At 53.3% G+C, this 27899-nt stretch overlaps 13 protein-coding genes across 13 annotated transcripts; 7 read left to right on the top strand and 6 right to left on the bottom strand.

Annotated features, from left to right (window-relative positions):
- On the bottom strand, positions 1 to 1506 carry DACRYDRAFT_116511 (uncharacterized protein; the record flags this gene model as incomplete). Its single annotated transcript, XM_040770217.1, has 1 exon — positions 1 to 1506. The coding sequence occupies one exon, from the start codon at positions 1504 to 1506 to the stop codon at positions 1 to 3; it is 1506 nt and encodes a 501-aa protein (XP_040628220.1).
- A 745-nt stretch (positions 1507 to 2251) lies between these two features.
- Positions 2252 to 3150, top strand: DACRYDRAFT_67197 (uncharacterized protein). The gene is made up of 6 exons (XM_040775838.1): positions 2252 to 2343; positions 2395 to 2504; positions 2555 to 2704; positions 2755 to 2895; positions 2945 to 2981; positions 3034 to 3150. The coding sequence occupies exons 1-6, from the start codon at positions 2302 to 2304 to the stop codon at positions 3103 to 3105; spliced, it is 552 nt and encodes a 183-aa protein (XP_040628219.1). The 5' UTR covers positions 2252 to 2301; the 3' UTR covers positions 3106 to 3150.
- A 3566-nt stretch (positions 3151 to 6716) lies between these two features.
- Positions 6717 to 7217, bottom strand: DACRYDRAFT_52998 (uncharacterized protein; the record flags this gene model as incomplete). The annotated part of the gene is made up of 3 exons (XM_040775144.1): positions 6717 to 6798; positions 6852 to 6958; positions 7029 to 7217. Coding segments are annotated over 3 exons (378 nt in total), but the record flags the coding sequence as incomplete, so codon positions are not given.
- A 4222-nt stretch (positions 7218 to 11439) lies between these two features.
- DACRYDRAFT_22501 (uncharacterized protein) lies at positions 11440 to 11994 on the top strand. The gene is made up of 2 exons (XM_040772833.1): positions 11440 to 11838; positions 11892 to 11994. The coding sequence occupies exons 1-2, from the start codon at positions 11719 to 11721 to the stop codon at positions 11949 to 11951; spliced, it is 180 nt and encodes a 59-aa protein (XP_040628217.1). The 5' UTR covers positions 11440 to 11718; the 3' UTR covers positions 11952 to 11994.
- Positions 11995 to 12239: 245 nt separating this feature from the next.
- Positions 12240 to 12862, bottom strand: DACRYDRAFT_22500 (uncharacterized protein). The gene has a single exon (XM_040772832.1). It carries the CDS (start codon positions 12792 to 12794, stop codon positions 12630 to 12632), a length of 165 nt encoding a protein of 54 aa, XP_040628216.1. The 5' UTR covers positions 12795 to 12862; the 3' UTR covers positions 12240 to 12629.
- Positions 12863 to 13031: 169 nt separating this feature from the next.
- DACRYDRAFT_79885 (Dihydropteroate synthase) lies at positions 13032 to 15440 on the top strand (the record flags this gene model as incomplete). The annotated part of the gene is made up of 4 exons (XM_040776416.1): positions 13032 to 13638; positions 13698 to 14093; positions 14144 to 14373; positions 14423 to 15440. The coding sequence occupies exons 1-4, from the start codon at positions 13039 to 13041 to the stop codon at positions 15438 to 15440; spliced, it is 2244 nt and encodes a 747-aa protein (XP_040628215.1). The 5' UTR covers positions 13032 to 13038.
- A 462-nt stretch (positions 15441 to 15902) lies between these two features.
- DACRYDRAFT_107874 (acetoin dehydrogenase) lies at positions 15903 to 16735 on the bottom strand (the record flags this gene model as incomplete). Its single annotated transcript, XM_040768551.1, has 2 exons — positions 15903 to 15964; positions 16015 to 16735. The coding sequence occupies 2 exons, from the start codon at positions 16733 to 16735 to the stop codon at positions 15903 to 15905; spliced, it is 783 nt and encodes a 260-aa protein (XP_040628214.1).
- Positions 16736 to 16968: 233 nt separating this feature from the next.
- On the bottom strand, positions 16969 to 17992 carry DACRYDRAFT_116506 (acetoin dehydrogenase; the record flags this gene model as incomplete). Its single annotated transcript, XM_040770216.1, has 2 exons — positions 17119 to 17992; positions 16969 to 17063 (listed from the first exon to the last, which is right to left on the bottom strand). Exons 1-2 carry the CDS (start codon positions 17849 to 17851, stop codon positions 16969 to 16971), a joined length of 828 nt encoding a protein of 275 aa, XP_040628213.1. The 5' UTR covers positions 17852 to 17992.
- Positions 17993 to 18781: 789 nt separating this feature from the next.
- DACRYDRAFT_94996 (ribonuclease III) lies at positions 18782 to 20301 on the bottom strand (the record flags this gene model as incomplete). The annotated part of the gene is made up of 6 exons (XM_040777258.1): positions 20118 to 20301; positions 19970 to 20066; positions 19747 to 19920; positions 19570 to 19695; positions 18828 to 19517; positions 18782 to 18796 (listed from the first exon to the last, which is right to left on the bottom strand). Exons 1-6 carry the CDS (start codon positions 20186 to 20188, stop codon positions 18782 to 18784), a joined length of 1173 nt encoding a protein of 390 aa, XP_040628212.1. The 5' UTR covers positions 20189 to 20301.
- A 432-nt stretch (positions 20302 to 20733) lies between these two features.
- On the top strand, positions 20734 to 22606 carry DACRYDRAFT_22497 (Mfs1.1). The gene is made up of 2 exons (XM_040772831.1): positions 20734 to 21539; positions 21590 to 22606. Exons 1-2 carry the CDS (start codon positions 20791 to 20793, stop codon positions 22305 to 22307), a joined length of 1467 nt encoding a protein of 488 aa, XP_040628211.1. The 5' UTR covers positions 20734 to 20790; the 3' UTR covers positions 22308 to 22606.
- A 249-nt stretch (positions 22607 to 22855) lies between these two features.
- Positions 22856 to 24725, top strand: DACRYDRAFT_22496 (iron permease). Its single transcript, XM_040772830.1, has 2 exons — positions 22856 to 23646; positions 23693 to 24725. Exons 1-2 carry the CDS (start codon positions 22883 to 22885, stop codon positions 24669 to 24671), a joined length of 1743 nt encoding a protein of 580 aa, XP_040628210.1. The 5' UTR covers positions 22856 to 22882; the 3' UTR covers positions 24672 to 24725.
- Positions 24726 to 24740: 15 nt separating this feature from the next.
- DACRYDRAFT_22493 (Molybdopterin binding protein) lies at positions 24741 to 26176 on the top strand. Its single transcript, XM_040772829.1, has 6 exons — positions 24741 to 25050; positions 25105 to 25224; positions 25281 to 25557; positions 25611 to 25750; positions 25804 to 25960; positions 26025 to 26176. The coding sequence occupies exons 1-6, from the start codon at positions 24908 to 24910 to the stop codon at positions 26091 to 26093; spliced, it is 906 nt and encodes a 301-aa protein (XP_040628209.1). The 5' UTR covers positions 24741 to 24907; the 3' UTR covers positions 26094 to 26176.
- A 385-nt stretch (positions 26177 to 26561) lies between these two features.
- On the top strand, positions 26562 to 27176 carry DACRYDRAFT_44073 (uncharacterized protein; the record flags this gene model as incomplete). The annotated part of the gene is made up of 2 exons (XM_040774554.1): positions 26562 to 26729; positions 26784 to 27176. Coding segments are annotated over 2 exons (561 nt in total), but the record flags the coding sequence as incomplete, so codon positions are not given.
- Positions 27177 to 27899: the final 723 nt, after the last annotated feature.

The following is a 27899-nucleotide window of genomic DNA, read 5'->3' as shown; positions in this document are numbered from 1 at the left end:
TTATACTGAGTTGATGATGCCCAAGTACTTGTCGGTGTATTCCATAGTCCTTCCACTTGAGGGATGAGGTATTTCGTTCATTCTCCTGATTGCATGCATCCTGGAAACGACCTCTCTCCATACACCATCTTCCTCCAACTCGTCGAGCCAGAAGTAGGCGCGAGAGAACACGCTGATGCGGGAAACGGTCAAAGAAGATGTGATCATGGTAAGGAAAGTGGCGGCATTCTCCGGATCGGCGACGTGATACTTGCGAACTCGTAAGTGGAGAGGACGAGGCCGGAGAGCCACATTCGGGGGTGGAAGTTGACCTAATGGCGAGCGTATGGACTGCAACTGCACGGTCTCGAGATAGGGGCATGAAGTTGTCAGAGCAACAAGTGACCGCAACGTGGGACCAGGCGGCGTGTCATCGTCGTTCCACATAAGAGCGAAGTTACGGAGCTCCGGCCACGCGCGAGCCATGCTCTCAACTATCCCGTCGTTGAGATCATGTTCAAGCGGTATGCTGATGAACAAGAACACGTTCCTCAACCGACGACCGGCAAAGAGGGCCTGCATCTCGCGCCAGTATCCGGATGCGTCTGTCCCCTTGAGCTCGCCATGAAAGCGAATATCCAACTCCATTATGCCTGGAAAGCCGACGATTGCGGTGATCGGACGTCGGATGTCTTCATCAATAGATAGGCCGTTCTCTCCAGAGATCCAGATGGTAAGCGCTTCGAGCCTATCAGAATCCATTCGTTCCAAAATGTAATTGGTAAGCGTTGTTGGTCGAGCCTTCAGTTCGAGCCGGCGAATCGCATTCAAGTGCTTCGTGCAGCCGTTGCCACATGCTGGGGTATCAAGACAAGCCGAGGACACAATGTCTTCTGCGAATCTGCCACCTCCACGGATAATTAACCTCCGGAGATGCGAGCAGTGATCGAGCTTCTGTAACACCCCTGCGCTGACCGATGCAGGACCGCCTTCGAAGGATTCAAGGGATGGAAGCTTGCCAATGAGTTGTGCGAAAGAAGGTTGGAGCTCGGAGCACATGGAAAGACCACCAACAACGGAGATCTGCCGCAGATTGGACGCAATCTGGGGGAGGATTGCAAGTAATGAGGCGAGGTCCGCGGGATTGCTTGCATCCCCTATCTGAATGCTGAAGCTTTCCAGATAAGGCAAGTCGCACGAAAACAAAGGCAATATATGCTCAATGTGTGTTCGATATTTCGGTTCGAGCTTGAACGTTCGAAGGTTGGGAAAGAGTGGTCGAAATCGAGAGGCACTAGCGATGACTGTGAGCTTAGCGAGGAGTGAGGAGAGGTGCTGGATATGGGTATCCGAACCATTGTGTCCTTCAGGAATGGCGAGCCACCAAGCACCTGAGAGACTCAAATGGCGGATGAAAGATGCGTAGCGATCAAAACGTTCAGCCGCCCGGGCGACGTTGCGGAGCTTCTCATCTCCTTCGGGGGTAGGGGGCTGTTCGCTCACGATCAGGCAATCCGAGCTATGCATGCTAGACAGCTATATGCGTACCTCTTTGGTATACTCTCCACAGACTCTCAGAAGATGCAACAACTGGTGATAGTCCGAATTCTCATACAACGCTTCCATCGCATGCAGAAAGAGAATCGAGCATGTTTGTCCCAATGCCGCTAGATTTGCGCGGCCCTTGACAGAAATGCATATGAGGCGGACGATGTCAGATATCTCGAGGACACGATGCATGCCGTTTGCACTACTGATGAACACTGAGCCTCATGAAGACAACAGTGAGTGGAGCACGATGCAGGACTTCGGTCTGCACCACCTCGTGATGGTCGTGCGACTGGGAACAGGCGACCCTCAGCTCTTTGCGCATTACATCATCAAGCATGTGATCGGGAGAATGTTCCTTTCATTAGTTGAGGCATGGAAACTGGCCTCAATTCTCAAAGGATACATGTACGGTACAATTCAGAGCCGGTAGCTCACTCTCGGCTTCCCCCCGTGATAATAATAGACAGGTTCTAACATAACGAGACGTATTCTGAATTTGACTAGTATGCACTAACCCTCATTCTCCTCAAGTCCCTCCTGAAGCTACATTCATTTAGAAGAGGACAAAGTACCCATGACAACAGGCGGCTGAAAGTGACTGTTTTTGTGCTGTAAAGAGCGTTTAAGATATTCATTCATTCGTCTCACGGATCCGGACTGTGGCTAGGCCTTCACTCTTCGCGAAGCAAACCTGAAATCAGGCTCCGTTCCCCTTCCACGACGCGTTCGCACCATAGAGCTTAACGCTGTTCTCTCCAAAAACCTCGTATAATGGACTCACTAAAGGGACTTGCAAAGATGGGCGTTCGGCAGGTACGCTACGTAAAACTCGGCTACCAAAAAAATGACTGACATTGCTAACAGCTTCTGCTGCAAGCGCTCACATTTGCATCTGTCCTGGCGTCGGGCCTGATGATGTGGAAGACACTCGGGCTGCTATGCAACACCGAGTCGCCTATCGTTGTGGTGCTTAGGTATGTATTCTTGTAGGTCACCAGAAAGGTTTCTTAATCATGTCGCATAGTGGGTCCATGGAACCTGCTTTCCAACGAGGAGACCTGTTGTTTCTTACAAACTTCCCGAACGAGAAATTCGAGGTCGGAGATATCACAGTATACAAGCTACCTCATCAAGGGATACCCATCGTACACCGAGTGATCGAGGCCCACGACGAGTGAGAGTCTACCTTGTGTGTCCTTCCAAACGATGCTGATGCCTAAGCAGCTTCTCCGAAACCTTCAGCTCTACGGTGTTGGACCAGTTCCTCCTCACAAAAGGGGACAACAATTCCGAGGACGATAAGGTGCTCTACGGGTCGAAGATGAAGTGGCTTAAGCGGAGCAACGTGATTGGGCGCGTGAGGGGGTACGTAGCACCATTTTCCGCCTGTCCTGGTGCTTACCGAATATCGCAGGTTCCTCCCATACGTCGGCTACGTGACGATCGTCCTCGTATGTCCTACCCCTCCCATTTCTCCGCTGTCTGCTGACTGGGAATGAACAGAACGACTTCCCACAGTTGAAATACGCCCTCTTAGGTGGTCTCGGCCTGCTAGCGCTGTTCCAGAAGGAATAACACCAGATACCCTTACGTTCGGAAGTGTAATACCATATCAGTGAGGTTTCACAGTGAGGGATCTCAGCTTAGGCCAACCACTCCACCCTAAAGAAGACTGTTCGAGTCTTCGCTTCTCTGTCGATCCCTAATCTCTGCCTGTCAGATGCGTGTTTGATCTGCTGCATCCCATGACAGCTTTGTCAGTCCTTCCGTTCATGTGGTACGATTTCCATAAAAGGTGGTATCACAAGCGCTCATGGGCCCTTGCCACTGAAGAGGCTATCTTATTGTGGAAAAGCTTGCAACATTTCTATTCATGCTCCGGGTCACGCGGAATGTTCGGTGTTCATTGGCGCCCTGGCGCATCATATGTATTGATAAAACCTGTATGTAATAAAACCCAACACCCCAATAGACCAACAATCGAGAAGATAATAACACTAGGAACAGGACAACAGACGACGAGGCATATGACACAGGGAGAGGTAGCAGAATAGTAAAATGGTAAGAAAAGAAATCGTCAGTAGGAAGGGCGTGTAAAGCCGTAGAGCCTTGCTTGCAGAGCGGAGAGCGGCGAGCGGAATGTCGGACCGGGGACAATAGATAGACCTATGATACAAGCGAGAGCGAAAGTCCTCCCAAGGGTTACAGAGAATAGGAAAGGATAAAACACCATAATCGGGAGTTTCAGAACATAGTTCTAGATATCGTAAACCGCCTTCCGCGTGGAGTATGTTATGTACTTTTGTGCCATGCTGGCATGATGTCGGAGTCGTTGTCGTGCTCATGTTCGTTACCTAGTATGTGTAGCCCTGCCAGTGTTCTTGAGGGTACGCCTCACGAGCGTTTCCATCCCAGCCCATCGCTTGGATAGGGACGTCAAAGCCACCGGCTAGCGCAGGTTCGCCCAAGCCGGGTAGCATCACCTGTTCACTCTCGTCTACATCTTGCTTAGTAGGCGGAGGTACAGGCAGCATGCTGTTGTACCGGGAGTGGTCGATTGGCGTGGACGGTATTGACGGCGCCATGTTCGTCCCAGCATGAGCTACATGCATTTGCATGTTGTGAGCCGCGTCGGGACTGATCAGCGCCGGGTTGACGCTTGCTTGGAAAGTACCGTCACCATTCGGTTCCTCCGGCAAAGGTGCTACCGGGGTGCTGTAGAACATCTGCTGATGTTGCTGCTGCGTTGGAGGGCCGTACATCCCAGAACTCGGATAATACGGGTTCATGCCAGCAGTCGCGGTGTACTGCTGCTGCTGGGCAAACTCCTGCTGTGCCTGAGCTTGTGCCTGAACTTGTGCCTGAACTTGTGCCTGGGCAAAGTGCGCTGCTCCTGGCATAGTAACTCCAGAAGTCGAAGGCGGACCGTTGAAATTGGATGCCTTGCGTATGCTGACCGGCGAGTGAACCGACGAGCCGCTGCTGGAAGCACTCTCCATCCTGCGATTGGAGGCGTTCGCAGGCTCCGTATCCCTGCGGCGGAATCCGATAGATGGCCGAGCCTTGACGCGTTCCTTGCCTGTCGGAGGAGGGGCTGGCGAGGGTTTCTGCTGGTAGCTCCATTCCGGTCCCACAGTGACAGGTACGTAGGGCGACTCGGTCTCCGGTGGCGGGTGTGTTGGTGCACGAACACGGGGTGGTGGTTGCTGGACAATCTGTACTTGCTGCGGCTGCTCGATAACCGGAGGGGAGACAACGGCCGGCTGTACAACTGAGCCATTGACGTAGGGCATCTCATGCTGCTGATAGTCCATCGCAGCGTTGTCATACACTTCCTGCTCTGTATCCTGATCTTCCGGAACGGTAGCAACGGCAGCGCCAATGTACGGTAACAAGAAGTTGCCACGCAGGTGTTGATCGAGGTCGGTATGTTTCCGTTTCTGCCCAGTGGCAAGTAGATGTCCCTTGAGTGACTGCTCGCCCTTCGCCAGAAGCTTCTCGATGACGCTGAGTGCCTCGCTCTTTGCGCCCTCAGCACCTCCACGCGCAGGTCCACGTCCGGTGGCAAGCATCGGGTCGCGCATGATAGCGAGTGCAGTCTCCAGGTTGCGAAGAGCAGTCTCAGCCCATATGCTGTCCGGATTGTTGATGAGCGAGTAAGCGCAGATGACGGCGGCGTGGAATAATTGTCTGCCAAAGGAGTAGAACAGATAGGTCGCTGGCCGCGTGTGCTTCATCACCATGTGCATGATCTTGCTGGAATGGATAAGTTGATGAGCAGCGTTGATACTGGACACGACCGATTGTGCTGCTGCGCCCTTGCCCATCGGTTGAGACCGAAGGAGTGGGTGCCATATCTTGAGGTAGATCTGATTGACGACGCTGGCGAGCTCGCACCGTTGAGCAACGAGGAACACTGGCCCGTCGACTGCGCCTGCCTCGTCCTGCGGAAGATAGAACTGAGGTGGCAGCTCTTCGTACCAAGCTTTCACCTTATCCGTCAAAGCAACTGCAAGTTCAGCACTTGGTTCATCCTTGTCGTTGCGAATCGAGGTTCGAGCTACCATCTTAACCAACCTCGCGAGACTACGGGGCAATGTCAGGACGACAACAAATGTTGAAGGAAGCACAACTGACCCAGATTTGAGGATGAAGTACTGATAATCAGATGTCTGCGTCGGATGAGGTAATGATGATGAACGAGACGTGAGCTGCGTGTCATCGCAGTCACTCGGCAATCGACAAGTGAAGGTCATGTCGTCGATCAGCGCCGGGAGTGCCATACAGTCCGAGATAAACCTGGAAGGGGTTAGGACGTGCGTGATAGGCAGGAAGAGGGGTACGTACACATCCAGATAATAGATATCCCACCACATCCGCCTCCTCATCTCCGCATCAAACACCGAGTACTTTCCAGGATGCTCATCCGGATCCACATGCAACCCCATCGTTCTTGCAATATTGACCATCTTCCCGACCTCCGGCAGCACGCTCTGCGCCACTCTGGGCTTGCCATCATGCAACAGGTACAAGCACTGCATCCGCATCGTCATGAGGAAGTCCAGGTCGTATGCAGCCGTGCGCTGCGCAACTTGAAGCGTAGATTGCGACAGCGAGAAGTACTCCTCGGCTTTCAGCGACAATACTTGTGCGGTAGGCAAAGAGCCGTCGAATTGCACAGAACCCCAGCGCTTCGCCTCTGCTAATGATTGGGCACCGAGTGCAAACGCAGCAGCAACGCAGGCGAAGAAGGTGAGGGACGTCGGGGCGGACTGTGGGGACACGGCGTTGAACATTCCTTGAGCACGGTGCGTGAAGTCGTTCCAGTTCGTACAAGGATGGATGGCAAGGGTATTCCGGAACTGATCCATGATGGCAGCACGCAGCGCACCGTCGGGCAATTTCTGGAGGAGCACAGGAGTGACAGTGGGCATGTTGTTATCCATGCTGAGACCGTATGCAGCGTTTGGATCGTGGTTGGGAAAGAATACTTCGGCAGAAGGGAAGATTTGCGCCCAGCCCAGTTCAGGGGGAACATCGGGTTGAAGGACCGTTAGCTCGGCATCGAACTGCACATCAAGCTCTTGAAGCCAAACGTTGTTGACATCCTCGAGACTAACGACGACGCTGGATCCATTCTCAGGATTGACGGCTAGGAGCGATTTCGGACTAGCATCAGACAGCACGCTCGGCCGGAAGCTCCCAGCCCGGAGCTCACGAAGATCGTCTTCCACCCGTGTTAGGCGATTGTGCAGCGTAGTCACGTCGCTAAAATCGGGTTCGTCAGTGTGTCATTCGGGACTGTATGCAAGATGACATACATCTTCTCCGATGCAGCAGCTGTGTATTGACATCGGTTGGTCGTGTCTCGCTTCACGCATGAGCCACACGGTACACGACGGTCACACTTGAGCTTGAGGCGCTTGCACTGTTCGAAATGAGTAAGGTAAGGTGTTACATCGCGCATATACGAAGGAATAACGTACCTCTGCGCATACAACTGTTATTCTCGACCTGATCCCGGACGACTGATGGGTGTTGTTGGGCAATGCAGCCGCGAGTGAGGCCGTATCCAGCCTGTGCGCACTTGATGGGCGGCTACCAGAGGTGGGTCTGCGTACGTTGGAAGAAGAGGACGATGTCCTAGGCCGTTCGCGCTCTTCCGTGTCGGGCTTGACGTCGACCATCTCGCTGCTCTGCGACTGTTGATGTGGATGTATGCGGCCCTGTTTGGGAATGAGAGAGACGCGCGGGGCAAGGAAAACTCTGCTTACCTTGGGATGGAGGATGAGTCCCAATGATGAACCCCACCAGGTGAGGAGGGGAGTGTGACGAAGTCGATGGTGGACAGCGACTGCCTGATGCGGAGGGGCAGTGACGCACGGACGAAGCTGGATAAGGCAGGGGGCAAGGGGAAGATTGCGAAGGAGGTGGGGTGCGAGGAAAGAGGAGGAGGATGCGGGAGGAAGGGAGGTGTATGCTGTACCTGCCTGATGTAGATATGCGCGACTGCGAGCTCCCTGCTTGCGTGCGGATTATCGGTTTGTCGGCAGGAGGCGGCCAGTGGCTGGGTTGTTGGGTGTGGGTCGACGTATGGCCGTCCGGGAGTTGTTATCCAGAGAGTGGGGGAGAAGATAGAGGGCGCCGAGCAGCGGGAAAGTAGACGATGTGGGAAAGGGCTAGCGTGCCGGGAGCGTGGTGGAAGCAAGGAAGGAAGGAGGGGGAATGCCACGGTTGCACCAGGGGAGAAGAAGAGAAGGAGGGGGGGGGTGCAAAGGCTGGCTGGTGGGATCGGAGTGGGGAGAGGGGGCGAGGGATGATCAAGGGACTCTAAACCTGGAGGCAGATTGGTGATGGACTGTCTGCGAATTCCCTACCCTCTCTCTCCCTCCAAAGGGTGGTCAATTAAGGCAATTCCCTCTTTCTCCCCCTTTGCTATTTACTTCCGCTATGAACCACCGGAGTGCTCCCGGGTGGAACGTCCACTTGTCTTGTCTCGCCTTCAACAGTAACTTCTTAACTCCTGGTGGGAAAATCGTCCACTCTCCCCTAATACACTCTCCGGGAATTCTTCCATACCAGCATAAGCACTCCTCAATCTCATAATATTAATGAGCAGTATGCTTCCTCGGCGCCGGCTTTGCATGAGATATGTAACTCCACGGAGTTGCCCAGGCCTGGAATCGGAGAGCTATATTGATGACCTCAGTCGACCCGGCGTGGACACACGTATTCCCACCCTTCGTTAGTTTCCCAGGGAGGCAATGTGCTTATCAAAAACAGAAAACTTCGAATATTCCGTTCGTGTGCATCTCCCCTCGGCCGGACTAGCCTCGAAAGACTCATTTCCCCTCTCCCGGCCACGAAATGCCCGGCAGCCGGTCAGTAGGCGCAGGAAGATATGGGCTAGGCGCCCCTGGCCCTGCCCCGCCATCTCCCTAGTTCGAGTGAATGTCTCTCGCCACCTCAGGTCTCTAACATTCGAGGGCGCATACTGAGAGCTATACACTATAGAGCACGCCATCTCTATATCCCCAGACAACGATGCTTCTGTTCCAGCCAGTCCTCTGCCGGTCGGGAGAAATAACGGCCCAGGACCCTCAGCTTCACCCGGGGGCAATGATGTGGCGTCGTTGAGCATTTGAGCTCACACGCATTGATGGGATAGGTGAATTCAGTAACCGCGCGATCACTGATGAATACATATATGGATCGTGTGCTGCCTACAACAGGCTGATATGGGGATGGTCGCCCGACACCGTTTCAAACTAACAACCGAGCTCACGACCTGGACTTCACCAGTGACAGAAAGGGCAAGGCGCTTTTCGTCGCAGGGTGCAAAACAACGATATATCAAGCGAGGAAAACGCAAGGGTGTCGTACAATTGATCCTCTTTGTCGGCCATCAGATGATGCAGTAAGTGCCACTCTGGCCACCACGGGTGGACGGATCCGTTCAGCCCCTGACTTTGGTCTGCGCAACCTCGTAACAAAAAGACGACACTCCATATCCTTGCGGAACCCGTTGCGGTTTGTCACAATGACTGAGCGCTCTGGGATTGACTTCCCGCAGCGGCACCTTGCTCAATTCTGCAACCTTGTGGCAAAGGATATTAATATTGTGCGTTCCGCTTTGTCACCTTACACGCCGCATTCTTGCGGTAAGGACTTTACATAACGATAGCCCGATCACGTCTCTGATCCCCCCTCCCGGGCTGTGGGCAAGGCTTCTTTCTAGCGTGCAAAACTAAGGTCTGTCAGCAACCTTCCCTGTCAACGGACACGCTGTTTCGTCTTGTCTCACCTCGCAACCTCCAGTCTCACCTCCCGTCTCACAACGCCAATCCGTTAAACACGCATGCAAGTTCCCATAATAGAGTCACGCACGCTCAGTTCGCTTCCCGACCAGTCCAACGCAAGCCGAGGCTTCGACAGGACAACGTGAGCAAGGGGCGGAAACAGAGAAGCAGGACCGGGAGCAGCTCTTCGGACGCTTTACGCTTCTTTCCGAGATGAACGGCACAACCATCAGAGTGCTTCGGCCGAGTGTTGAGGGCCAATCACAGCGCGTGTGCTTGTCCTTAGAATAGGAGAATCAGTGTCAAGGGCCCATCAACCGTCGCAAAACTTTCATCCCTTGTCCTCCTGCACTGAGTCTCCAAAAATGCATATTCCAGCCACAGTACACGACCTCATCAAAACGTGTCGATCAAGTAGCAGATCAGAGGCACGCTCTTCAACATGTCACCCTTCCGCTCGTTGCCCGAGAGCAATCGGGGACGACTGCCGTCATCGCTGACTTTGCAGTTGTCCAAGCCCCTGGCCGGCCACCGGCTCCACTCCCGGTCAGTACTACAGTCGGACCCGCGATTAAACATACACCATATTAAGCATAACCCGATCTTAAGCATGGGCTTTCAGGTCCACGGCAGTGGTAGTCGGGAAATTATATGGGCCATTAAGCATACCCTTGGCTTAAGCATAATGCATAGCTCAGGGGACTAGTTTCCCATATGTATGCTTAACGGTTTGGGCTCCGCGGACTCCAATTTTGGTGGAAATCCCTCCTGGGCGGCTCCTATTTGTCCTTTAAACTCAAGCGGAAGCAAACATTCGGGCTTAATGATTGGCCCGGGTAAATACTTCGGCTCCGACGCACTCGTGGTTAAGCATAGCATGACCCGTCCTTAAGCATGGCTTATAGTGTCCACCGAGCCCATGCTTAATTGCGGGTCCGACTGTAGTCATCCGCCAGCCATAAACGTATTTCCGATTCTCGGCATGTTGTATGGTTGTCGTGCTCTCCGGTAAGCGGGGCGGATGAACGCTTGGCTATTAATATTTTAAGTATGATGTTATCAGGGGAGATCGATAAGATATGCGGACCTAACATATCCCGGTACCGTCAATTCATCGTAGGGATATCATACCGACATCCCTGCCCTCCAGGAGGATTACGAGAAGTCGTTCGTCAAAATAGAAACGCATCCTCTTCTGCCAGCTGAGCATGCGCTACCTCAGCTTCGCATAATGATCTAACTCAATAATTACATTTGACCGTATTAAGGAACCGGCTCCCGCGGTTTGATATGGTCAAGGTTTACGCCAGTAAGGGAAGATCAGAACCTGCCCTCAGGTGTTGGGGTTGTCTGCTTCACGTTGGTTGTCATTAGCAGCGTAATACGGCGCCCTTTCTTCCCTTTACACCGGTTTAGAAGAAAGGATTAAAGATCTGAAAGATTTCTTTGACCGACTCGTAATCCGGCATCTCTTACTAGGACATTCGCTCCATTTTCAAGCTTGCAGCCGTCGATCGGGAAGTCTAGGGTAACATTAATGTTCTTCCGAATGGGCATTCTCTGGGATATGGCTGACCTTTCGAGACAGAGTTTCCCGTTTTATCGTCACCACCAGTTTTCCACCAGACTGCTTCGGCCCCTTCAAGATCCATGTGGGAGTCTTAAACTGTCCATGCATGCCAGAAAGAGAAAGTCGCACAATGTCCCAGCAAGGAACCAAGCTCTCAACCGAAGGTATGGGTTCGGACAGCCATATTTGTAAGACCGGGTGTCGATGCGAAGGTCCATCTATTGTCGAGCCTCCACATTCCCGTCTCCAGACCGAGGGAAGACGCTGCGAACCAGCCTTCAAACAGTTAGGAAAAGTAGAACACACACGGTTCCTACCTTTTCTTTTCTCACGATGGACGCTCTCCGCGGAGGCGTGGCACTCTGCAACTCTCACGAGCAAAAAAGGCGCGGAAGGAAGTGGATTCACTTGGAATGCTTGCGTGCCTTCAGCAGGCTAGTGCAGTGCTTCTCGTCTCATCACATGGCTTGCTTCCCCCGATGGATGGCTGTCCAATCTCATACCCCTACTTCTGTGACGTGAAAGAGGTAACGCTGGCAACGACTGTGTATAACTGGATAACTCGCTTTCTAGTACTATTATGCAGAAGTCCTCAGTAGGCGCAGAAGCTTTGATTCATTCCGCATCCGCAGTCGGCTGTCAGCGCAGGACCACGCTACGAGCCTTCTGGTTTCATCTCCTGCAAAACTTGCTACACAAGGCAAGTGCACCGCCAGTGGAACGATATCAACGTTCGCATGCCCTCGACAGTTATCCGAAAGGTAGGGAAAGACCGCGTAGCTCTAGGATCTTCGCCCGATCGATGGCTGTGAATGCGTCATGCACCCCGATTGGCGCCTTCGTCTTCTTTCGCAGTCCACTTGTCCACCACCAAATGTGTGGATGGAGAGTAATGACTTGAGAGGTGGACCGGAGCCGTCCTTCCAGGTCCCAAGCACTGTGTTCAATGACCCTTAATATAACAGAAAAACTTCGAAAGCATGCCCACTCATATGTTGGTTATCCAGTTATTTGATACGATTTCCAAGGACAGACCAAATATACCCAGATAAACTGCTCATAGGTATACGACCTAAAGCCGATCGCGCTGGTGGCCGAGCCGCGAGGAGGGGAGGCAAACGCGATGCACTTGAATGTACTATTGGCTTGAATTCTGAGTCCTTGGCAGCCTTCTCCGCCTTGTAAATGCCATCGAGTTCATGGGTCTGCTCGGTCGACCCACGAGGAAGTTCGAGAGGAGGTTCAGTTGTTGAGGTTTGGACCGGCCCTGATATAAAAGGGTATTTCTGCCTCCCAGTCAGATTACTTGCGTCTTACCTTCAAGCTCTTCAGAAGGTACCAAAGCAGTGGGTCGCTACATGAAGCTTCGAAGGTACCGCCGAAGTTCTTGATCTTAGTAGTCTCAGTACGCAGGATAACCTTCCATACCCCAATTGGCTTGGAAATGAGGTCGTCCGATACCGGGGTGTGCAGCCCTGATTGGCTTGAGCAAGCCCAAGCGCATAATACGATCACCCAGATGGGCGAGCTTGTGAAGCCTCTGTTCGTCTCGGAAGATTTCAGTATTATTATGCTCGTACTTTTTGGGGACCACAGCCGTGGACCGGAGAATGGACTAGGATGCAGCGATCAACCACGGTCGTCACGGATATAAACCTGGTGCAGAACCAAACTGTCCTCGACCTTGGGCAACAAAGGTGCATTGTTTTTCACTCAGCGTTTGCCGACCATCAGTGTTTCGAATGCGGGTCTTTGACGGTTGAGCTGCGTCCAGTGCTTTGTTTTGGGCCGCCACTCTGAGCTTGCCTCTGGCTGGATCGATGATGGGACTCCATCAGAGAAGGCTTGTTTTGGTTCTTTCCCACATCGCCTTTGTTGGAAGGATGGCCTTCCATAATATCCAGTTTGGTGTCAAAAGGAAGGGGGGCGCACAGAGCAGCTATTCAAGCACAAGACGACTTGGAATCGGAGTGGACACGACAGAGATGAGGGTCCTCAGTTCGGAGAAACTAGTGCGGTTGTCGGAGACAAAAATTCCGAAGCGAGAGGGATGTTCTTCCGCACCTGATCGTCTGGGCTGAACGTCGTCCTATGCTCTCTCGCGTTTCACTGTCTGCTGGCCCTCGTCTGTCCCGTATCATGTGGCGTTCATTCTCCATCAATCACCGGCCACCAGACCGAATAGTATTCAACAATTTATGTGTTCATACAACGCTTGGGGCCTCGCTCTGGCCGCGGCCGGACGCAGAACAACGCAAGCAACCTGTCTTCATCTCCATATCTGTGCCCTTGTCTCTTAAATCTGCTGGCAGCGACGACACTCTCGACGACTCTGTGAGCTATGGAACCATGTGCAAACTTGCGGAGAAAATTGCCAAGCAGGAACGTGGATTCGGAAGTGCGGAAGGGCTTGCAGAGGGTCTGGCCGAGGGGTGCTTGGCCGCATTTGGGAGTCTGAGCGAGGTCAACGTTCGAGTAAACAAACCCCGAGCTCTGCTGCATTGTACATCCGCTGGTGTGGACATAACTCGGTCTCGTTTCCCCGGCGATGATGGCGGAAAAGAAGACGTCTACTTTTTGGAGGGCCTGGCATTAAGCACCATTATCGGAATTAATCCCTGGGAAAGGGTAGAGAAGCAGATGGTGCATCTGGACATCTCGCTGTGCAAAACCCCCGAACACAAAGAATCGAATGCGCTTGAATTTGACTTCCGTGCTCTTGCCTCCCGTGTATCTGATGTGCGTCTCCTTGTATATCTTTGTACGAGCATACGTTGAATAATGTTGTGGGCTAAAAGCACGTCTTGCAATCATCATATCAAACAGTTGAGTCAATGGCCACGGCTATTGCGAAAATATCGCTCTCCTGTGATGAAGATGCTCGGGCTGTCACGGTGAAGGTCGCAAAGCCAAGCGCGCTGATGTTCGCCGCTGCTGCTGAAGTAGAAATCACTCGTACCCCAGCAGATTTCGCAATTTCTCCTGTGAACCTGTCTGAACTGGGTGAGTCAGGCAGAAAACACAGGGCCGTCATTGCTCTTGGATCGAACCTTGGAGATCGAGTGGCAAATATTGAGCGATCGCTCAAGCTGCTTGAAGCTGCTGGTGTGAAGGTGGTGGAGACAAGTTTCATGTACGAGACGGCGGCGATGTATGTTGAGGACCAACCAATGTTCCTGAATGCTGCCTGCGTGGTGAGTCAAGTACATACATTAATGTGTACGTGGTGCTTATGTCCGACCAGGTGGAGACGATCCTCGACGCTGGTAACCTAATGCAGCTGGTCAAGAGAGTCGAAGAGGATGCTGGTCGCACGAAAACATTCAGAAATGGACCGCGTGTCGTCGACCTGGATATCATTTTTTCCGACAGTCTCCATACGCAAATCAAAGCATCGGACAACAACGGATATGAGCTGATCGTGCCACATATGAGAGTACAAGAACGGGAGTTTGTATTGCGGCCTCTAGCCGAGTGAGCTCGATCCATTACCATCTAAGAGTCTGCTTACCCACGTACCCAGTATCGTTCCCAACCTCGTCCACCCGGTGCTGGGCAAATCGGTCACCTCCCTTCTTCGCTCTGTCACAACGGGTGCTTCTCCGATGTACCGCATTCTGCCATTCCCTGCCTCACCCGTCAGCTCAGCCTTCACTTGGCCACTGTCACGCCGGACGTACATAATGACTATCGTCAACTCGACGCCCGATTCGTTCTCCGACGGCGGGACGCATTTTGTTAGTTCAACCGCCGCCACATACGAACAGCAGCTAGAAAATACTATCCGGAGTCTGCATCGGGCGGTGGAAGATGGTGCCGATATTCTTGATATTGGGGGGTACTCTACTCGGCCCGGTGCAGCCGACGTTTCCGAGGAGGAAGAAATTGCCCGGGTCGTACCCCTCATCAAGGCCTTCCGGGAAACGGATGCCCATACTCCGATTTCTGTGGACACATTCCGGGCATCGGTGGCACGAGCTGCTGTGGCGGCTGGCGCGAGCTGCATCAACGATGTGTACGCGCTTTCTCGCGACCCTGACATGCTCCAAGCTGCGTATGATCTCGCCGTACCGGTCGTCATGATGCATTCGAGGGGCGATGCGGGACAGGAGAAGGACTATTCAAGTTATGACAAAGTGATGGATGGGGTCCGTGCCGAGCTAGGGGAGAAGGTCGCAAGAGCGCTTCGGGCCGGTGTCAGGAGATGGAACATCGTGGCCGACCCTGGGGTGGGATTCTCCAAAACGGTGGATGGAAACCTTGCGGTGCTGCGGGAACTCCCAACATTAACGGCCACTGTTGGGGGAGCGGGACGGGCAAGGCATCCACTGGATCACTTGCCCGTGCTGGTGGGGACATCAAGGAAGGGCTTCTTGGGCGTTATCACAGGAACGGACAAAGCACAGGAGAGGATAATGCCTACAGCTGTGACATGTGCTGCTGCAGTGCAAGGAGGAGCAGATATTATTAGGGTGCATGATACAAGGGAAATGCGGGATGTCGCGAAGGTGGCGGATGCGTTATGGAGATCTAACTCATAGAGATAAGAGCAGTGACTTGAATTATATCATTATGTGGAACCATCACCATCAAGCTTCTTTCCATCCCTGCACTCTCAAACTATTTCGACTCCTCAACCTGTTTTTGGAGGAACATCGTTGGTTAGTGGGATCAAGCTTCTTTCCGACTCATACTTTGTAGTCGTCCAGAAGTTGGTTGATTATCCTCTGCTCACCAGCAGCTCAACAGAAGGGAAATTGCGGCACTGGATAGCAATACTCGGTACTGAATACCACAAAAATGACTGGTTCACGACAGGGATAATCACTGGAAGTTAGTGACAGACGTTCCGGCAGTCTCCCTGCTGTGCAGGAGAGAAAGAATGTGCATTTCCCTCTTCTTTCATCTAGTATCCGTGAATCAAATGTATAAACATTACACTTGTCTTTCACGCGAACAATTAGATCTCGTTGCAACACAGTTTGCGACTCTGTCCTCGAACTCTACCCGTCCACCTTCAACCCCGGAGGCGGGAACTGCGGGTTGCATATAAGAAAACCCCCGTCTATATCCTGTTCAGTAACGATGTCACAGAGCAGACCAGATGCGACTCACCAACCGGGAAGCTCGTGCCCGTAACATAGCTTGCTTCGTCCGAGCAAAGCCAAGCCACCAGATTAGCGACTTCCTCGGGCGCACCTGGTCTTGCAATTGGTAGTTTGCTTCTTTTCTTCGTCTTCACATCCACTCCATCCAACGCCGTCATAGGCGTAGCAATGTATCCTGGCGCGACTGCACACACGCGAATGCCATATTGCGCCAGGTCCATGGCCATCGCCTTCGTCAAGCCGCCGAGGCCATGTTTGCTCGGTACGTATGCCGTAGCGGCCACCGTGGGGGAGTGCTCGTGCACGCTTGTAATGTTCACGATCACGCCGCCCTCTCCTTGAGATACCATAGCGCGGGCCGCGTGCTGAGAGAGGATGAATGGGCCGTCAAGATTGATTGAGAGGACGCGCCGCCAGGTTTCCCAGGGCATGTCCAGCACTGTCCCCCGCGCTCCGATACCCGCGCAGTTCACTAGCGCGTCTATCTTCCCAAACGCTTTGACGAAGTCATCAAGCACCTCTCCTGCGTTTGGTAGATCCGTGAGGTCGAGATATCGCAGCTCTGCGTGCTGCCCGAGAGCTTGGATGTCTGAGGCGACAGACTGACCGGCAGACTGGGAAAGATACCAGCACACGCCAACGTCCCATCCTTTCCTTGCCAGAACGAGAGCGCAGGCCTTGCCAATACCCGATTCTGAGCCTGTGATGATGGCGACTTTAGACGGCATAAGTGCGGGATCTGGAGGCGTAGGGAGAATATTGGAAAGAAAGACCCTTGAGAATGAGGTCATTTATTTTTTTTTGCCGGTGGAGGAGTCGAGGTGGAGGACGCAAACGCCAAGCACATAAAGACGGTCTGCAAAAGAAACTACATTCATTTGTTTGATCTTTCCTTGCTAAATACATAATCAAGAGACTCCACGTACATATATTCAGATTTGATATGACATAGATCGAGTGATTAATGCCAAGGGGGGTGGGGGACCTCTTTTCCGCCCTCCTCGACCTGCAGTCCAGGCGGAGGGAACTGGGCATTGGTAACAAGGAAGCCTCCATCTAATAGACTGTGTCAGAAGAGATGACTAGGTATTTCAGGATAGGAAGGACGCACCAACAGCAAAGGAGGTGCCCGTAATATACCCAGCGTCCTCGCTCGCCAGGAACGCGACGAGCTTTGCGATCTCCCTCGGATGACCGGGCCTTTGTGCAGGCAAGCCCCGGACAAGGTACTCGAAGGACTTGTCTTCGTCCATCCCGTTCGAAGCCGTGGCGATCATCCCGGGAGCGACGGCGACGCACCGGATACCGTACTTGGCCATATCCACCGCGAGCGTCTTGGTCATCCCGCCGAGTGCGTGTTTCGCACTATTGTACGCCATGCTGCGTGGGTGGGGAGTGTGTTCGTGCACAGAGGTGATGTTAATTATCACTCCGGGGCGATTGTGAGCGACCCAATGCTTGCAAGCACGTTGAGAGAGCAGGAACGGTCCGTCGACGCAGATCGAGAAGGTGCGGCGCCAGTCGTTCCAGTCGATTTCGAGGATGGTCCCTCTGCGTCCTACTCCAGCGCAGTTGACTAGCAGATCCAGATCTCCAAAGAGCTTGATGAAGTCGTCCACCAGGCTCTCGGAATCCGGCAGGACGGTGAGGTCGAGATGCAGCAACTCCGCCCGCCTGCCCATCGCGCGTACACGCTCACAAACTTTCTGTCCCTCCTCCTGAGAATCAAACCATGTAGCACCGATATCATATCCACGCTCGGCAAGTTCGTAGGCGATCTGCCGACCAATTCCAGACTCGGCACCGGTGATGATGGCAACTTTGGACGTAGTGGAGGTCGACATGAATGTTGTCCTCGAAGAGCAGCGTCCCAGTATTACAGTTGGGGGTGGAGGTTCAAGTTCAAGAGGACAGCAAAGCAGACCTGCTTGGTTGGATATAGAATAGGAGTAGTGACCAAGCCAGTACTGATACGGCGCTCGCGGTGGGGCGCTCACCTATTGAGGTCGGGACGCATGGCGACCACCGGGTATTGGTCCGGTCCACTTGGTTGTCCTTGTGTGCTCGAGGACGTGTCGCGTGCTCCTCTCCTCCGAGTCTGGAGTGACGGTCCGAATCTGACCAGTACGTGTGGATAATTGGAAGAAGTCTAGATAAGGAAGGGTGCAAGAATTATGGCTCCAAACAACTATTTTTTTTAGGATTTTATGATACTAAGGCATAAGCTACAATGGGACACTGAGGGGGGTGGGTGTACGGCTTACTCGTTGGAGGAGCATCTCCTCCGTGCGGTAAACACGAACATATAAGCTATACCTGTTCATTGGATTATCCGGAGAATAAGCCAACGAGCAAGGTCGACCGAATCAGTCCAAACATCGGGAAATCGCAGTGAAAATTGCCCCGTCAGCTTTCACGATGATCGGAGCATGTCAGAACATCCCGAAAGCCAACAAAACAATTTCGACTGCAATTACCAGAAGGAAAGAATAAATAAGCATATGAAATCCCTCATCATACGAAAGACGAACATCCCCCGTATGATGAAGAATCAATGAACAACACAAGATAGTAAATGAAGAAAATGATCACCAGACATTCGCATTGTGATCAGGCCTGAGATGTGAACTATCTCGGCTCTATCCACCAACTCTTCATCGAGGGGTTGGCGTTCCGGGAGGGCGAATAGACCACATTTCAGATCAGACTAGAATACAGGAAATTGGTGATCCTTCGAGCCAAAAACGGGTGAACGATATCTACTTTATGCCTCATCAGCCCACCCCGACCTCTCATAATGAAACAACAGCTGGATCTTACAGCATATCCCAGTTTGGCGATCGCCTGCCTCGCAGCCTCATTCTTGGCAGCTTTCTTCGTAGGAGCTTGCGCGGCCCCGACAATTTCGAGCTTCCCCTTGTCATCTGGCACGCGCGCTACCACGGCCCACAGAGGAGTCGTCTTGTTTCCTCCGCACTCGTCGAAATCCCACTTGACAGTCTTCCCACGTTGGATAAGACATTGGTTGAAGAAAGATAGTTGACCGGACTCGACGCGGGACGGAGCAGGAGGTGGGAAACGATAGGGAGAGGGAGGAGCAGAGCTGATTGAGCTGAGAGAGGGGCGATATGCAGAGTAGACACTGGAGGCAATCGGCGAACTCATATCGGATGTCCCAATAGAGGATGAGGCAAGACTGGAGATGGCTGTGAGAGCCGGTGACGGGGGTGCTACGGGCAGATTGCTACCCGCTGTGCTCTGCTGCTGAGGAACCGGAAGAGACTGCGTCCTCTGCCCAGCTAACGCTGCTGAGGAGAATATCGCAGTCTCCGTCGGGGCCTCAGTAGCAGCCCACGGCTGTCCACTCGTAACCGCGTGATCCTCCAGCTCTTGCTTATATGCCTCGCGTACAACAGGTTCGAACAACTGACGGAGCCAGTTGTAGATTGGCCCGAGGTCGTAGTTGTTCTCTTGATACAACCCACCAACGTACGCTTCGAACGTGTCACCCTGCAGGCAAGTAAGCAGGGGCAGAAACCGAGGAGAGAGATTCGAGGCGCACCTGCACAGAGACGGACTTGCGTAACTGTCGCTCCTGTGCGTGCGAGACGAGCAACTTTTGCGTCATACCATAGGCCTCTGTGTGTTTCGCAAGTGCGACGTTGTTCACAACCCTCGTCCTCACTTTCTGCTCGCGATATCAGCACGGATCGAAGCAACAGTCACGACAATGGCGCACACTAGCAGGTCCCACTCGTAATCTTGGATAAATTTCACGGATTAACATCGTAGCACACAGTTGAACGACCGCATCACCCAAGTGTTCGAGACGTTCGTTATCGTGGAAAAGCTCTTCTGGGTTGTCTTCAAATAGGGCTGTTGGGCGTGCGAGAACAGAACGGTGCATGAACACCTGGTAGGAGTTAGAAGATTATTCAGAAGCACGGAGGAATAGGACAAGCCTCAGTTAGGATTTCTTTGGATGTGATCTGGGGCAGATCAGGCAGCTGCGGGGAGATGTGATTGTCGACCTCGCCGCTGGTCTTGAAGTTCAAATTCCTGCGACAGCATTGAACAAACTAAGGCAGTCTGGGAGCTTGAGAAACGTACAGAGACGATACCTTGTCCGATAGGCTGAGCACCGAGTCGGCATCATCACTGTTATCGATACCGTGGCCCATACGGGCCCAGCCGACTTTGGATGAACAAAATTCGCCCTTGCTATATAAGTAATTCAGGAAATGTACACGTGTTGATGTCTATGTGACCAAGTGTACAGCCAAGGATATCACCGGTGGGTATATGTAGGAGAGTGAGAGTGAGCAGGAAGAAGTCATAGGGGGCAGAGGTGACTGTTTATAGTCTGCTTCTAGTCGTGCGTGTTGCCAGCGTGGCTGTCCCTTCAACTTTCCTGACCATGGGCTTGCTTTCGGGTATACGACACGACCATCATGGTACTTTTCCTTCCTGGTACGATAGGCGTCTCAGCTGTGATTCATTTCTTGTGCAATTCCGGGCGAATTTCTAGCACCGGACAGTGCCGAAGGGATTGTTAATTGTAATCATCAATGCGAAGTATTCTCAACCCCGGTACGAACGGCGTTTCTTATCACCGACTTCTATGCCAAGCGTGACATAATGTTATGCCGCAGCAGTCACTTGGATGGTGCTGTATTCTTCTGTTGACGATCTCAATCAAGGACTGCTACGTCGAGGTTCGACCCCAGTATAATCTGGAGGTTTTCTTGCTGGCAACGCTCCATCTGCAGGACCTGATCTGATCATGTCCGCCGTGACCCATCCTGACTATGGGTCAACCTCAACTTCTGCCCTAGAGCCTAAGACAGCGGTCGAGCGTACGACGGTCGTCACAACCGTCCCCGACGCCGATGCCGATGTCGACGAGATGCCGCCGCCGCCAGCGGACTTCAAGACCGACCTTGGGTTCTGGATCATCATTCTCTCCCTGGCACTCATACTCTGGCTTGCTGCCCTCGACCTATCAATCGTTTCCACCGCTCTGCCTACTATCATCTCTGACCTCCCTGGGTCCACCTCGTTTGTCTGGGTAGGGAGCGCATTCACGCTTGCCTCCACTGCCATACTCCCGCTCTCTGGGAACCTCGCTCAGCTCTTCGGCAGGCAGGCAACTGTGCAGGGTTTCATCGCCTTGTTCGCAGTTGGCTCGGCGGTTACGGGTGCAGCCAAGAACATGCAAACGATGATTACTGGTCGAACGATCCAAGGTCTTGGTGCTGGGGGAATGCTCGCCCTTGTCGATATCATCATCGCGGATCTTGTCCCACTCCGTCAACGTGGCCTGTATGAAGCCCTCCTCTCCGGTATTTGGGCCGTAGCTAGCGCGGCGGGACCACCGCTTGGTGGAGTACTCGCTCAGGTCGGCCAGTGGAGATGGATATTCTTCGCGAACTTGCCACTTTGCGGGATAGCAGCAGCCATGGTATGGCGGTTCCTGAAGCTCAAGCGACCGCCAGGAAGTTGGAGGAGAAAACTAAGACGAGTGAACTATATGTATATCTTTCCAATTCACAAAATCGATGAGGGAGCTGAGCATGTCGTAGTGGCAACGCGATTGTCATGGGCGCCGCGACATCCGTCATCCTCGCTCTTACTCAAGGTGGAGTCGACCATCCCTGGTCATCCTACCAGATCCTCGTACCTCTTATCATCGGTCTCCTCGGCATGGTGATATTCTTGGTATATGAAGCCTTCTTCTGTGTCGGGGAACCGATGGTGCCGCTATCGATGTTATCGAATCGCACCGTACTCTCGGGATACGCTGGAACGTTGGTCCACGGACTCGTGTCCATCCTTCTGCTGCACTATCTCCCTGTCTTCTTCCAAAGCGCGATGCTCGCCACGCCTCTACGCTCTTCCGTCCAGTCACTACCGACTGCGCTGACGATCGCATCATTTGCCATCAGAGCAGGTGTCAGTGTTGCAGTCACCTCGCACTACGTTTCCCAAAACGTTGCCGCTTGGATCATCTCGATCGTCGGCTTTGCCCTACTTTCCACGTTCCATAAAGACAGCAGCACGGCGCAATGGGTAGGGTATCAAGTCCTCGTCAGTTCAGGCATGGGCGTCCTCTGGATCAGCACCGAGTTCCCGGTCCTAGCGCCTCTACCCACGAGCAAGAATGCGCACGCCCTTGCTTTCTTCGCTTTCCTCCACACAGCTGCCAACACCTTCGGGGTGACTATTGGTGCCGCCGTGTTACAGAACGAACTGCGCCGCCTTCTCCCACCTACGTTCAGCGAAAGTCTCCCGCAACGATAGACATCGCCTACGCTGCCATCCCTGAGATCTCTCGCATGCCCCAACCGTTACAGGACCAAGAGCGCGATGCATTCGCCGAGAGTTGTCTACATTGTGGAAAATCACGGCGGGGTTGTGGGGGCTCGGTCTGCTCACGTGCGTAGGGATGAGACAGTTGAAGATGAATGAAGGAGTTGATGAGGAATGGGGAACGGAAGTGAAAAGGGAGGAAAGAGTACCGCTCGCTCCTGCTAGTCAGGAGCAGCCGAATGTGGAAGAGGAAATAGCTTAAGCTTGATGCTGAAGAAAGCGAGAATTTCATACATTGTGAGCTCAAGTGGTTATTCCCACCGAAGATATATTCCTTGCCAAGTGTTCTATACCAGTGGGAGGAAATGACCATCTGAGGCGCCTGGAATGATGTGAGGGAATCGTGGGAGATCGATAATGATGCGAAATCCCTTGGCGCTTACTGTTGTCGCTCACTTCATCATGATATTCCCGCGCCGCAGCAACGCCCTCATGTCCGTTCATCACCGACAACAGCGGCCTGCAGTTTCTGGGTTCTCTGATGGTCGCGCTCATGAACAGCGCCCATGTCGTCTCCTGTGCCCAGCTACGGTGCCACACATAATACGACCGTCGACGAGGAATCCAAGACCAATGGCGAAACTGCAACACCCGCCACTATCATTGCCGCTGTCGAGGAAGACGAGCCTGCCGCGCTCGAATCAAGCAATATCCTTCAAGGGAAATTCAAGCCCGACCTAGGCTTTTGGATCATCTTCGTTTCCCTCGCTGTTTGTAACTGGCTCGCAGCGCTCGACCTGAGTTGTATCGCAACTGCTCTCCCAACGATCGTATCCGACCTCCCGGGGTCAACATCCTTCGTTTGGATCGGGTCCGCCTATGCGCTCGCCTCTACAGCAATTGTACCGCTCCCGGGGAACCTCGCGAACGTCTTTGGCAGACAGACGACGCTCGAGGGGTTCATAGCTCTCTTCAGCATCGGCTCTGTCGTGACAGGTGCAGCGAAGAACATGAACACGGCCATCGCAGGACGGACAGTGCAGGGCATAGGAGGAGGTGGGATGCTTGCACTCGCGAATATCGTCGTGGCGGATCTCGTGCCTCTCAGGGAAAGAGGGCTATACGAGGCGATCATGGCGTGCGTGTGGGCGGTGACGAGTGTGCTGGGGCCGCCTATTGGAGTTGCGCTCGCGCAGACAGGACAATGGAGATGGCTCTTCTGGATGAACCTACCGCTGTGCGCAGGGGCAGCGGGCATGGTTGCCTGGTTTCTGCGGCTTAAGCGACCACCTGGATCGTGGAAGCGAAAGCTCAGGCAGGTGGATTGGATGTGAGTCCTTTCTGTGTTTATGCTGGGGAGCTCTGACAAGGACTAGAGGGAACACAATCATCATTGGTGCTGCTGCATCAGCGATCCTCGCTCTCACGCAGGGAGGGATTGACCACCCATGGTCGTCGTACCAGATCATCGTCCCCCTCGTAATCGGGCTGGTCGGTGTCGTCTTTTTCTTGATCTACGAAGCCTTCCTCATGCGAGGGGAACCTATGGTCCCCCTGTCGCTCATCTCCAACCGCACGAGCCTGTCCGGTTTCGCAGGCGCCTTCGTACACGGCCTGGTCTCAATCCTGCATGTCTACTACCTCCCCGTCTTCTTCCAAAGCTGTATGCTCTCCAGCCCTCTGGGATCTTCTATCCAGCTCTTCCCGACCGCATTCACGACTGCACCTTTCGCGATCGGTGCCGGGCTCAGCATAACCGTCACAAAGCATTACGTGACGCAGAATGTCGCTGCCTGGGTAGTGTGCATCATCGGTTTCGGGCTACAGTCAACCCTCACGAAGGACAGCAGTACGGCCGCTTGGGTGGGTTATCAAGTGCTCACGAGCACAGGCCTGGGCGTCCTCTGGATCAGCACGCAGTTCCCTGTGCTCGCCCCCCAGCCCGCGAGCCAGAATGCGAACGCCCTCGCTTTCCTATCCTTTGTGCATGATGGTGCAAACACTTTCGGCGTCACTATAGGCGCTGCGGTGTTGCAGAACGAGCTGCTCCGTCTCCTCCCCCCGGTATTCGGGACACTCTTCCCCAAGGGGGTGGACATCGCCTACGCTGCCATCCCACAGATCCCCAGTCTGGCCCAGCCATTGCAGGACGAAGTCCGCGACGCCTTCTCCGCAAGTCTGGCAATGTTGTGGAAGATCACGGCAGGGCTGTGTGGTCTAGGCCTGGTGACTAGTCTGTGGATGAGGCAGCTGAATATGACGGCTGCTGTGGATGAAGATTGGGGGAGACAGGAGAAGAGGGACGAAACGGTGCCGCTTGCTCCTGCTGGAGATCGAAGGGATGAAGCAGTGTGAGGTGTATTATTTAGGATAAGAATGAGATTAGATGGCGATAAATATTATCATCGGCCGAACCCTCATCCTCCCACGCCAGCCAGTCTCATCCCATCCCTCTGACAAAGCAACCTTTACCTCCATCTATACACTCCTTTGGACGCTGCTGGATGCAGCTCCGTCAACTGCCTCTAGCCTACCTCCAGTGTTGTCGGTATCGTCCTCTCCCTTTTCCTGTCCTACTGTTGTCACGAAAGATGTCCACTGCTCCAGAACCCGCCGTCGAGCCCCCGGTTCCTAAGCCCGAGCCGCCAAAAATCTCCTTTCCTCGCACGCCTATTCCGCCTAACCCTCTAGGAGAAGGCAAGTTCATCCGTACTGCTGGGTGCTTGATCATCGGGTGTGTCCTCCTCCCCATCCGACGTTATCGGCAGCTGAGCTGGAGCTTGGGCAGGAACGAGATCTTGAATGGCAAGACGCATGATAAGAACTCGAACACGTTTGCAAAGTTTTGTTTCGATTTGGGGATCGAGGTGAAGCGGATCGAGGTTGTGCCTGATGAAGAGGAGGACATGTGCGCCTGCCTTTTCCCATACGTCCCATTTAGCTGACCTGGTCCGTGGAGTAAAGTGTCGAAGCCGCACGCCGGATGGTCTCCTTGTATGACTTTGTCATCACCTCTGGCGGTATAGGCCCCACGCACGACGACATCACCTACCAATCCCTGGCCAAAGCTTTCCAGCAAGACCTCGTACATGACCAGGAATGTATAAGACGGATGACGGAGTTCTCAAAGGGGAGGTATGACGTGAGCAAGCAGACTGAGGAGCAGAAGACTGCGAGGTTGAGGATGGCACTGTTTCCCAGCGGAGGGGAGGTGCTGTTCTGTAATGAGGACCTATGGGTGGTGCGTATACTTATGGGAAGTTCGTGATCAGACCTGCTTATGCTAGTAAACAGCCAGTCTTGAGACTGGAAGGGAAGCTGTGCATCTTCCCGGGCATACCGAGATTATTCAACGAGATGCTCATGGGGCTAACGCCGTATCTCCCTCTCCCGCCGTCGAGCGAGCGTCCCTTCCGGCACCTCATCCACACCAAGTGCGATTCTCTTAGTCTTCTCCTCTTGTGGGCAGAACTGATGGGAATCGCAGTCGCCCAGAATCGTCCATAGCTCCGTTCCTCACGGAGTTGGCGAACCGTACCAAGGCTGAGGGGATTCGGGTCGGCAGTTACCCGGATTTCAGAGTGGGTGTGACGGTGAGCCTTATCGGCAAGGATCAGGCACGACTACGTGAGCTTCAGGAAGAGGTATGTGACGTTTCCACGTATGTTTTATTTTTAGAAGATGCTAATTATGGACGGATATTTATAGGTTGTGAAGGAATTGGATGGGACTGTTGTAGCTGAGGGTAAGGTTGGTGAAGAGCAGAAGAAGGTGTGAGGTGGTCTATCAGGTATAGTGGATGAAAGTAGAGGATGTACATACATGAAGGATTGGAGGTACAAATGGACAAATAACTTACGACGCCAAGAATAGCAACGGTGTGCATACATTGTGTGACATGTGACAGGCACAACTCCGTTTCCGTGTGCTGTTCCACGGGAGAAAAATTACATACATTCCACCACAAGGAGAATTGGAACTCCGCTAGGTATAAGGTCAGGGTGACCCATCCAGCGGTCTGGTTAACAACAAACACATCTTCATCCCCGTCTCGGATTGTTCGCAGATTCTTACACGCTTTCTTCTTCCTCCTCCTCCTCCTCCTCTTGACCATCGTTTAGCTATCAGCTACTGTCGCTCTTTCACCAGTTACTCTTACTCTCCTTATCGCCCCCAAAGAAGAAAACCTACATTACACCACCCTAACAACAACTAGCAATGAAGTCCATCTGCCTCACACCCGTCCTCGCCCTCCTCCTCGCGGCCCAAACTGCGCTTGCGACCATCTATGCCACCAACCCCGTAGCGAGCACGACCTTCACCGGCGGTCAGACAGCTACCATCTCCTGGGAGGACGATGGCACTTCGCCCAGCTTGACGCAGATCGGTAATGCGAGCGTGGGAATCTACGCTGTATGCAACCTTTTCACCCTGATTCTGCGATTTCACTCACATGTCTGTGTGTAGGGAAACAGCCAACAGCAAACCCTTCTCCAGATGATCATCGGCAGTGTAAACGTCGCCACGACCGCATCGATCCAGTTCACCGTCGACCCCACCATCGGGCCTAACAGCAACGCCTACTTCATCCGGTTCACCGCTTTGACTGTCAAGGACACCACGAACCCTACCTATCCCTACGAGCAGTTCTCTGCTAGGTTCACGATGACCGGTATGACGGGGACGTTCAATGCCAGCGTCCAGGCGCAGATTAATGGTGCTACTGGTGCTGCCGCTGTCCCGGGCGCGTCGAGCATTGCCCCCGTTTCGCAGACGTCAACGCACCCAGCGAGCAACACCCCTTCCCCTACCGCCAGCGGTGCAAAGACAAACGCCACCGCGGCAGCGAAGAGCGCCGCCTTCCCTCGCATCTCTATTCCCTCTTCGGCAACCCACATCGGCGCCGCACTCTTCGCCGCAATCGTCCTTGCCCTGTCCCTGTAGGTCGCCCAGAACAGAAGAGAAAACGGACTCGAGCATGCGGGGGAAGGGCCGGTCCTTCCCGCATGCTCTGCATGGCTGTACGACCGATCGACACGCGCTGCTTCCTCCCATACTCCTAGTCTCCCACTTTAGTTCACTTCTTGCTGTGTTTGTTTCGTCTCTTGACGCCCTTTGTATAAATGCAAGGGCCCACTGTCGCTCCTTTAGGTTTTCTTCATTTCTCTGGTTTTAGCGGGGCTGGTAATATACCAATTGCTCTACAACATATCCTTGTCCTCTTGTGCTCTGTAGTACGTGGAAGGACGTTCTAAATAGAAACTAATGGAAGAATGTAGGAATGTGCCGAGGTCGCGTAAGTGGCTGTGCTGACATGTTGGACGCGTCGCGTCGCGTTCGTTGCTCGTCATCTCTCTGTTCTGCACACCCTGCTCTTGACGGCCATCTCTTTGCTCTGCACAACTTGCTCTTGACGGTCATCTCCAAGTCTAACAAACAAATACTTGCTTCAAACATCTACAATAATTAGGATAAGATGTCCTCGAGTCCTCACTACCGTCTAGAGTCGGACGTGGACATGGCTCCCCCAGAACAAGAAGAAGAGCCGCTCTTCTTCCCCTCCTCCTCTCCCGCCAAATCCCA

The sequence above is a fragment of the Dacryopinax primogenitus genome (genome assembly GCF_000292625.1).
Source record: "Dacryopinax primogenitus strain DJM-731 SS1 chromosome Unknown DACRYscaffold_10, whole genome shotgun sequence".
NCBI classification, from domain to species: domain Eukaryota; kingdom Fungi; phylum Basidiomycota; class Dacrymycetes; order Dacrymycetales; family Dacrymycetaceae; genus Dacryopinax; species Dacryopinax primogenitus.
This window is presented reverse-complemented; position numbering and strand designations above follow the sequence as displayed.

Excerpts from the sequence above, each read along its gene's own strand:
- DACRYDRAFT_67197 (XM_040775838.1), top strand. The coding sequence starts at position 2,302 with ATGGACTCACTAAAGGGACTTGCAAAGATGGGCGTTCGGCAG. Across the intron at positions 2,344-2,394 it reads CAAAGATGGGCGTTCGGCAG|CTTCTGCTGCAAGCGCTCAC; the intron begins GTACGCTACGTA and ends CATTGCTAACAG. Across the intron at positions 2,705-2,754 it reads GTGATCGAGGCCCACGACGA|CTTCTCCGAAACCTTCAGCT; the intron begins GTGAGAGTCTAC and ends ATGCCTAAGCAG.
- DACRYDRAFT_22501 (XM_040772833.1), top strand. The coding sequence starts at position 11,719 with ATGCACCCCGATTGGCGCCTTCGTCTTCTTTCGCAGTCCACTTGTCCA. Across the intron at positions 11,839-11,891 it reads CCTTCCAGGTCCCAAGCACT|ATGTTGGTTATCCAGTTATT; the intron begins GTGTTCAATGAC and ends ATGCCCACTCAT.
- DACRYDRAFT_22500 (XM_040772832.1), bottom strand. The coding sequence starts at position 12,794 with ATGGAAGGCCATCCTTCCAACAAAGGCGATGTGGGAAAGAACCAAAAC.
- DACRYDRAFT_22497 (XM_040772831.1), top strand. The coding sequence starts at position 20,791 with ATGTCCGCCGTGACCCATCCTGACTATGGGTCAACCTCAACTTCTGCC. Across the intron at positions 21,540-21,589 it reads CTAAGACGAGTGAACTATAT|TGGCAACGCGATTGTCATGG; the intron begins GTATATCTTTCC and ends AGCATGTCGTAG.
- DACRYDRAFT_22496 (XM_040772830.1), top strand. The coding sequence starts at position 22,883 with ATGTCGTCTCCTGTGCCCAGCTACGGTGCCACACATAATACGACCGTC. Across the intron at positions 23,647-23,692 it reads CTCAGGCAGGTGGATTGGAT|AGGGAACACAATCATCATTG; the intron begins GTGAGTCCTTTC and ends GACAAGGACTAG.
- DACRYDRAFT_22493 (XM_040772829.1), top strand. The coding sequence starts at position 24,908 with ATGTCCACTGCTCCAGAACCCGCCGTCGAGCCCCCGGTTCCTAAGCCC. Across the intron at positions 25,051-25,104 it reads GCTGGGTGCTTGATCATCGG|GAACGAGATCTTGAATGGCA; the intron begins GTGTGTCCTCCT and ends GAGCTTGGGCAG. Across the intron at positions 25,558-25,610 it reads GTAATGAGGACCTATGGGTG|CCAGTCTTGAGACTGGAAGG; the intron begins GTGCGTATACTT and ends GCTAGTAAACAG.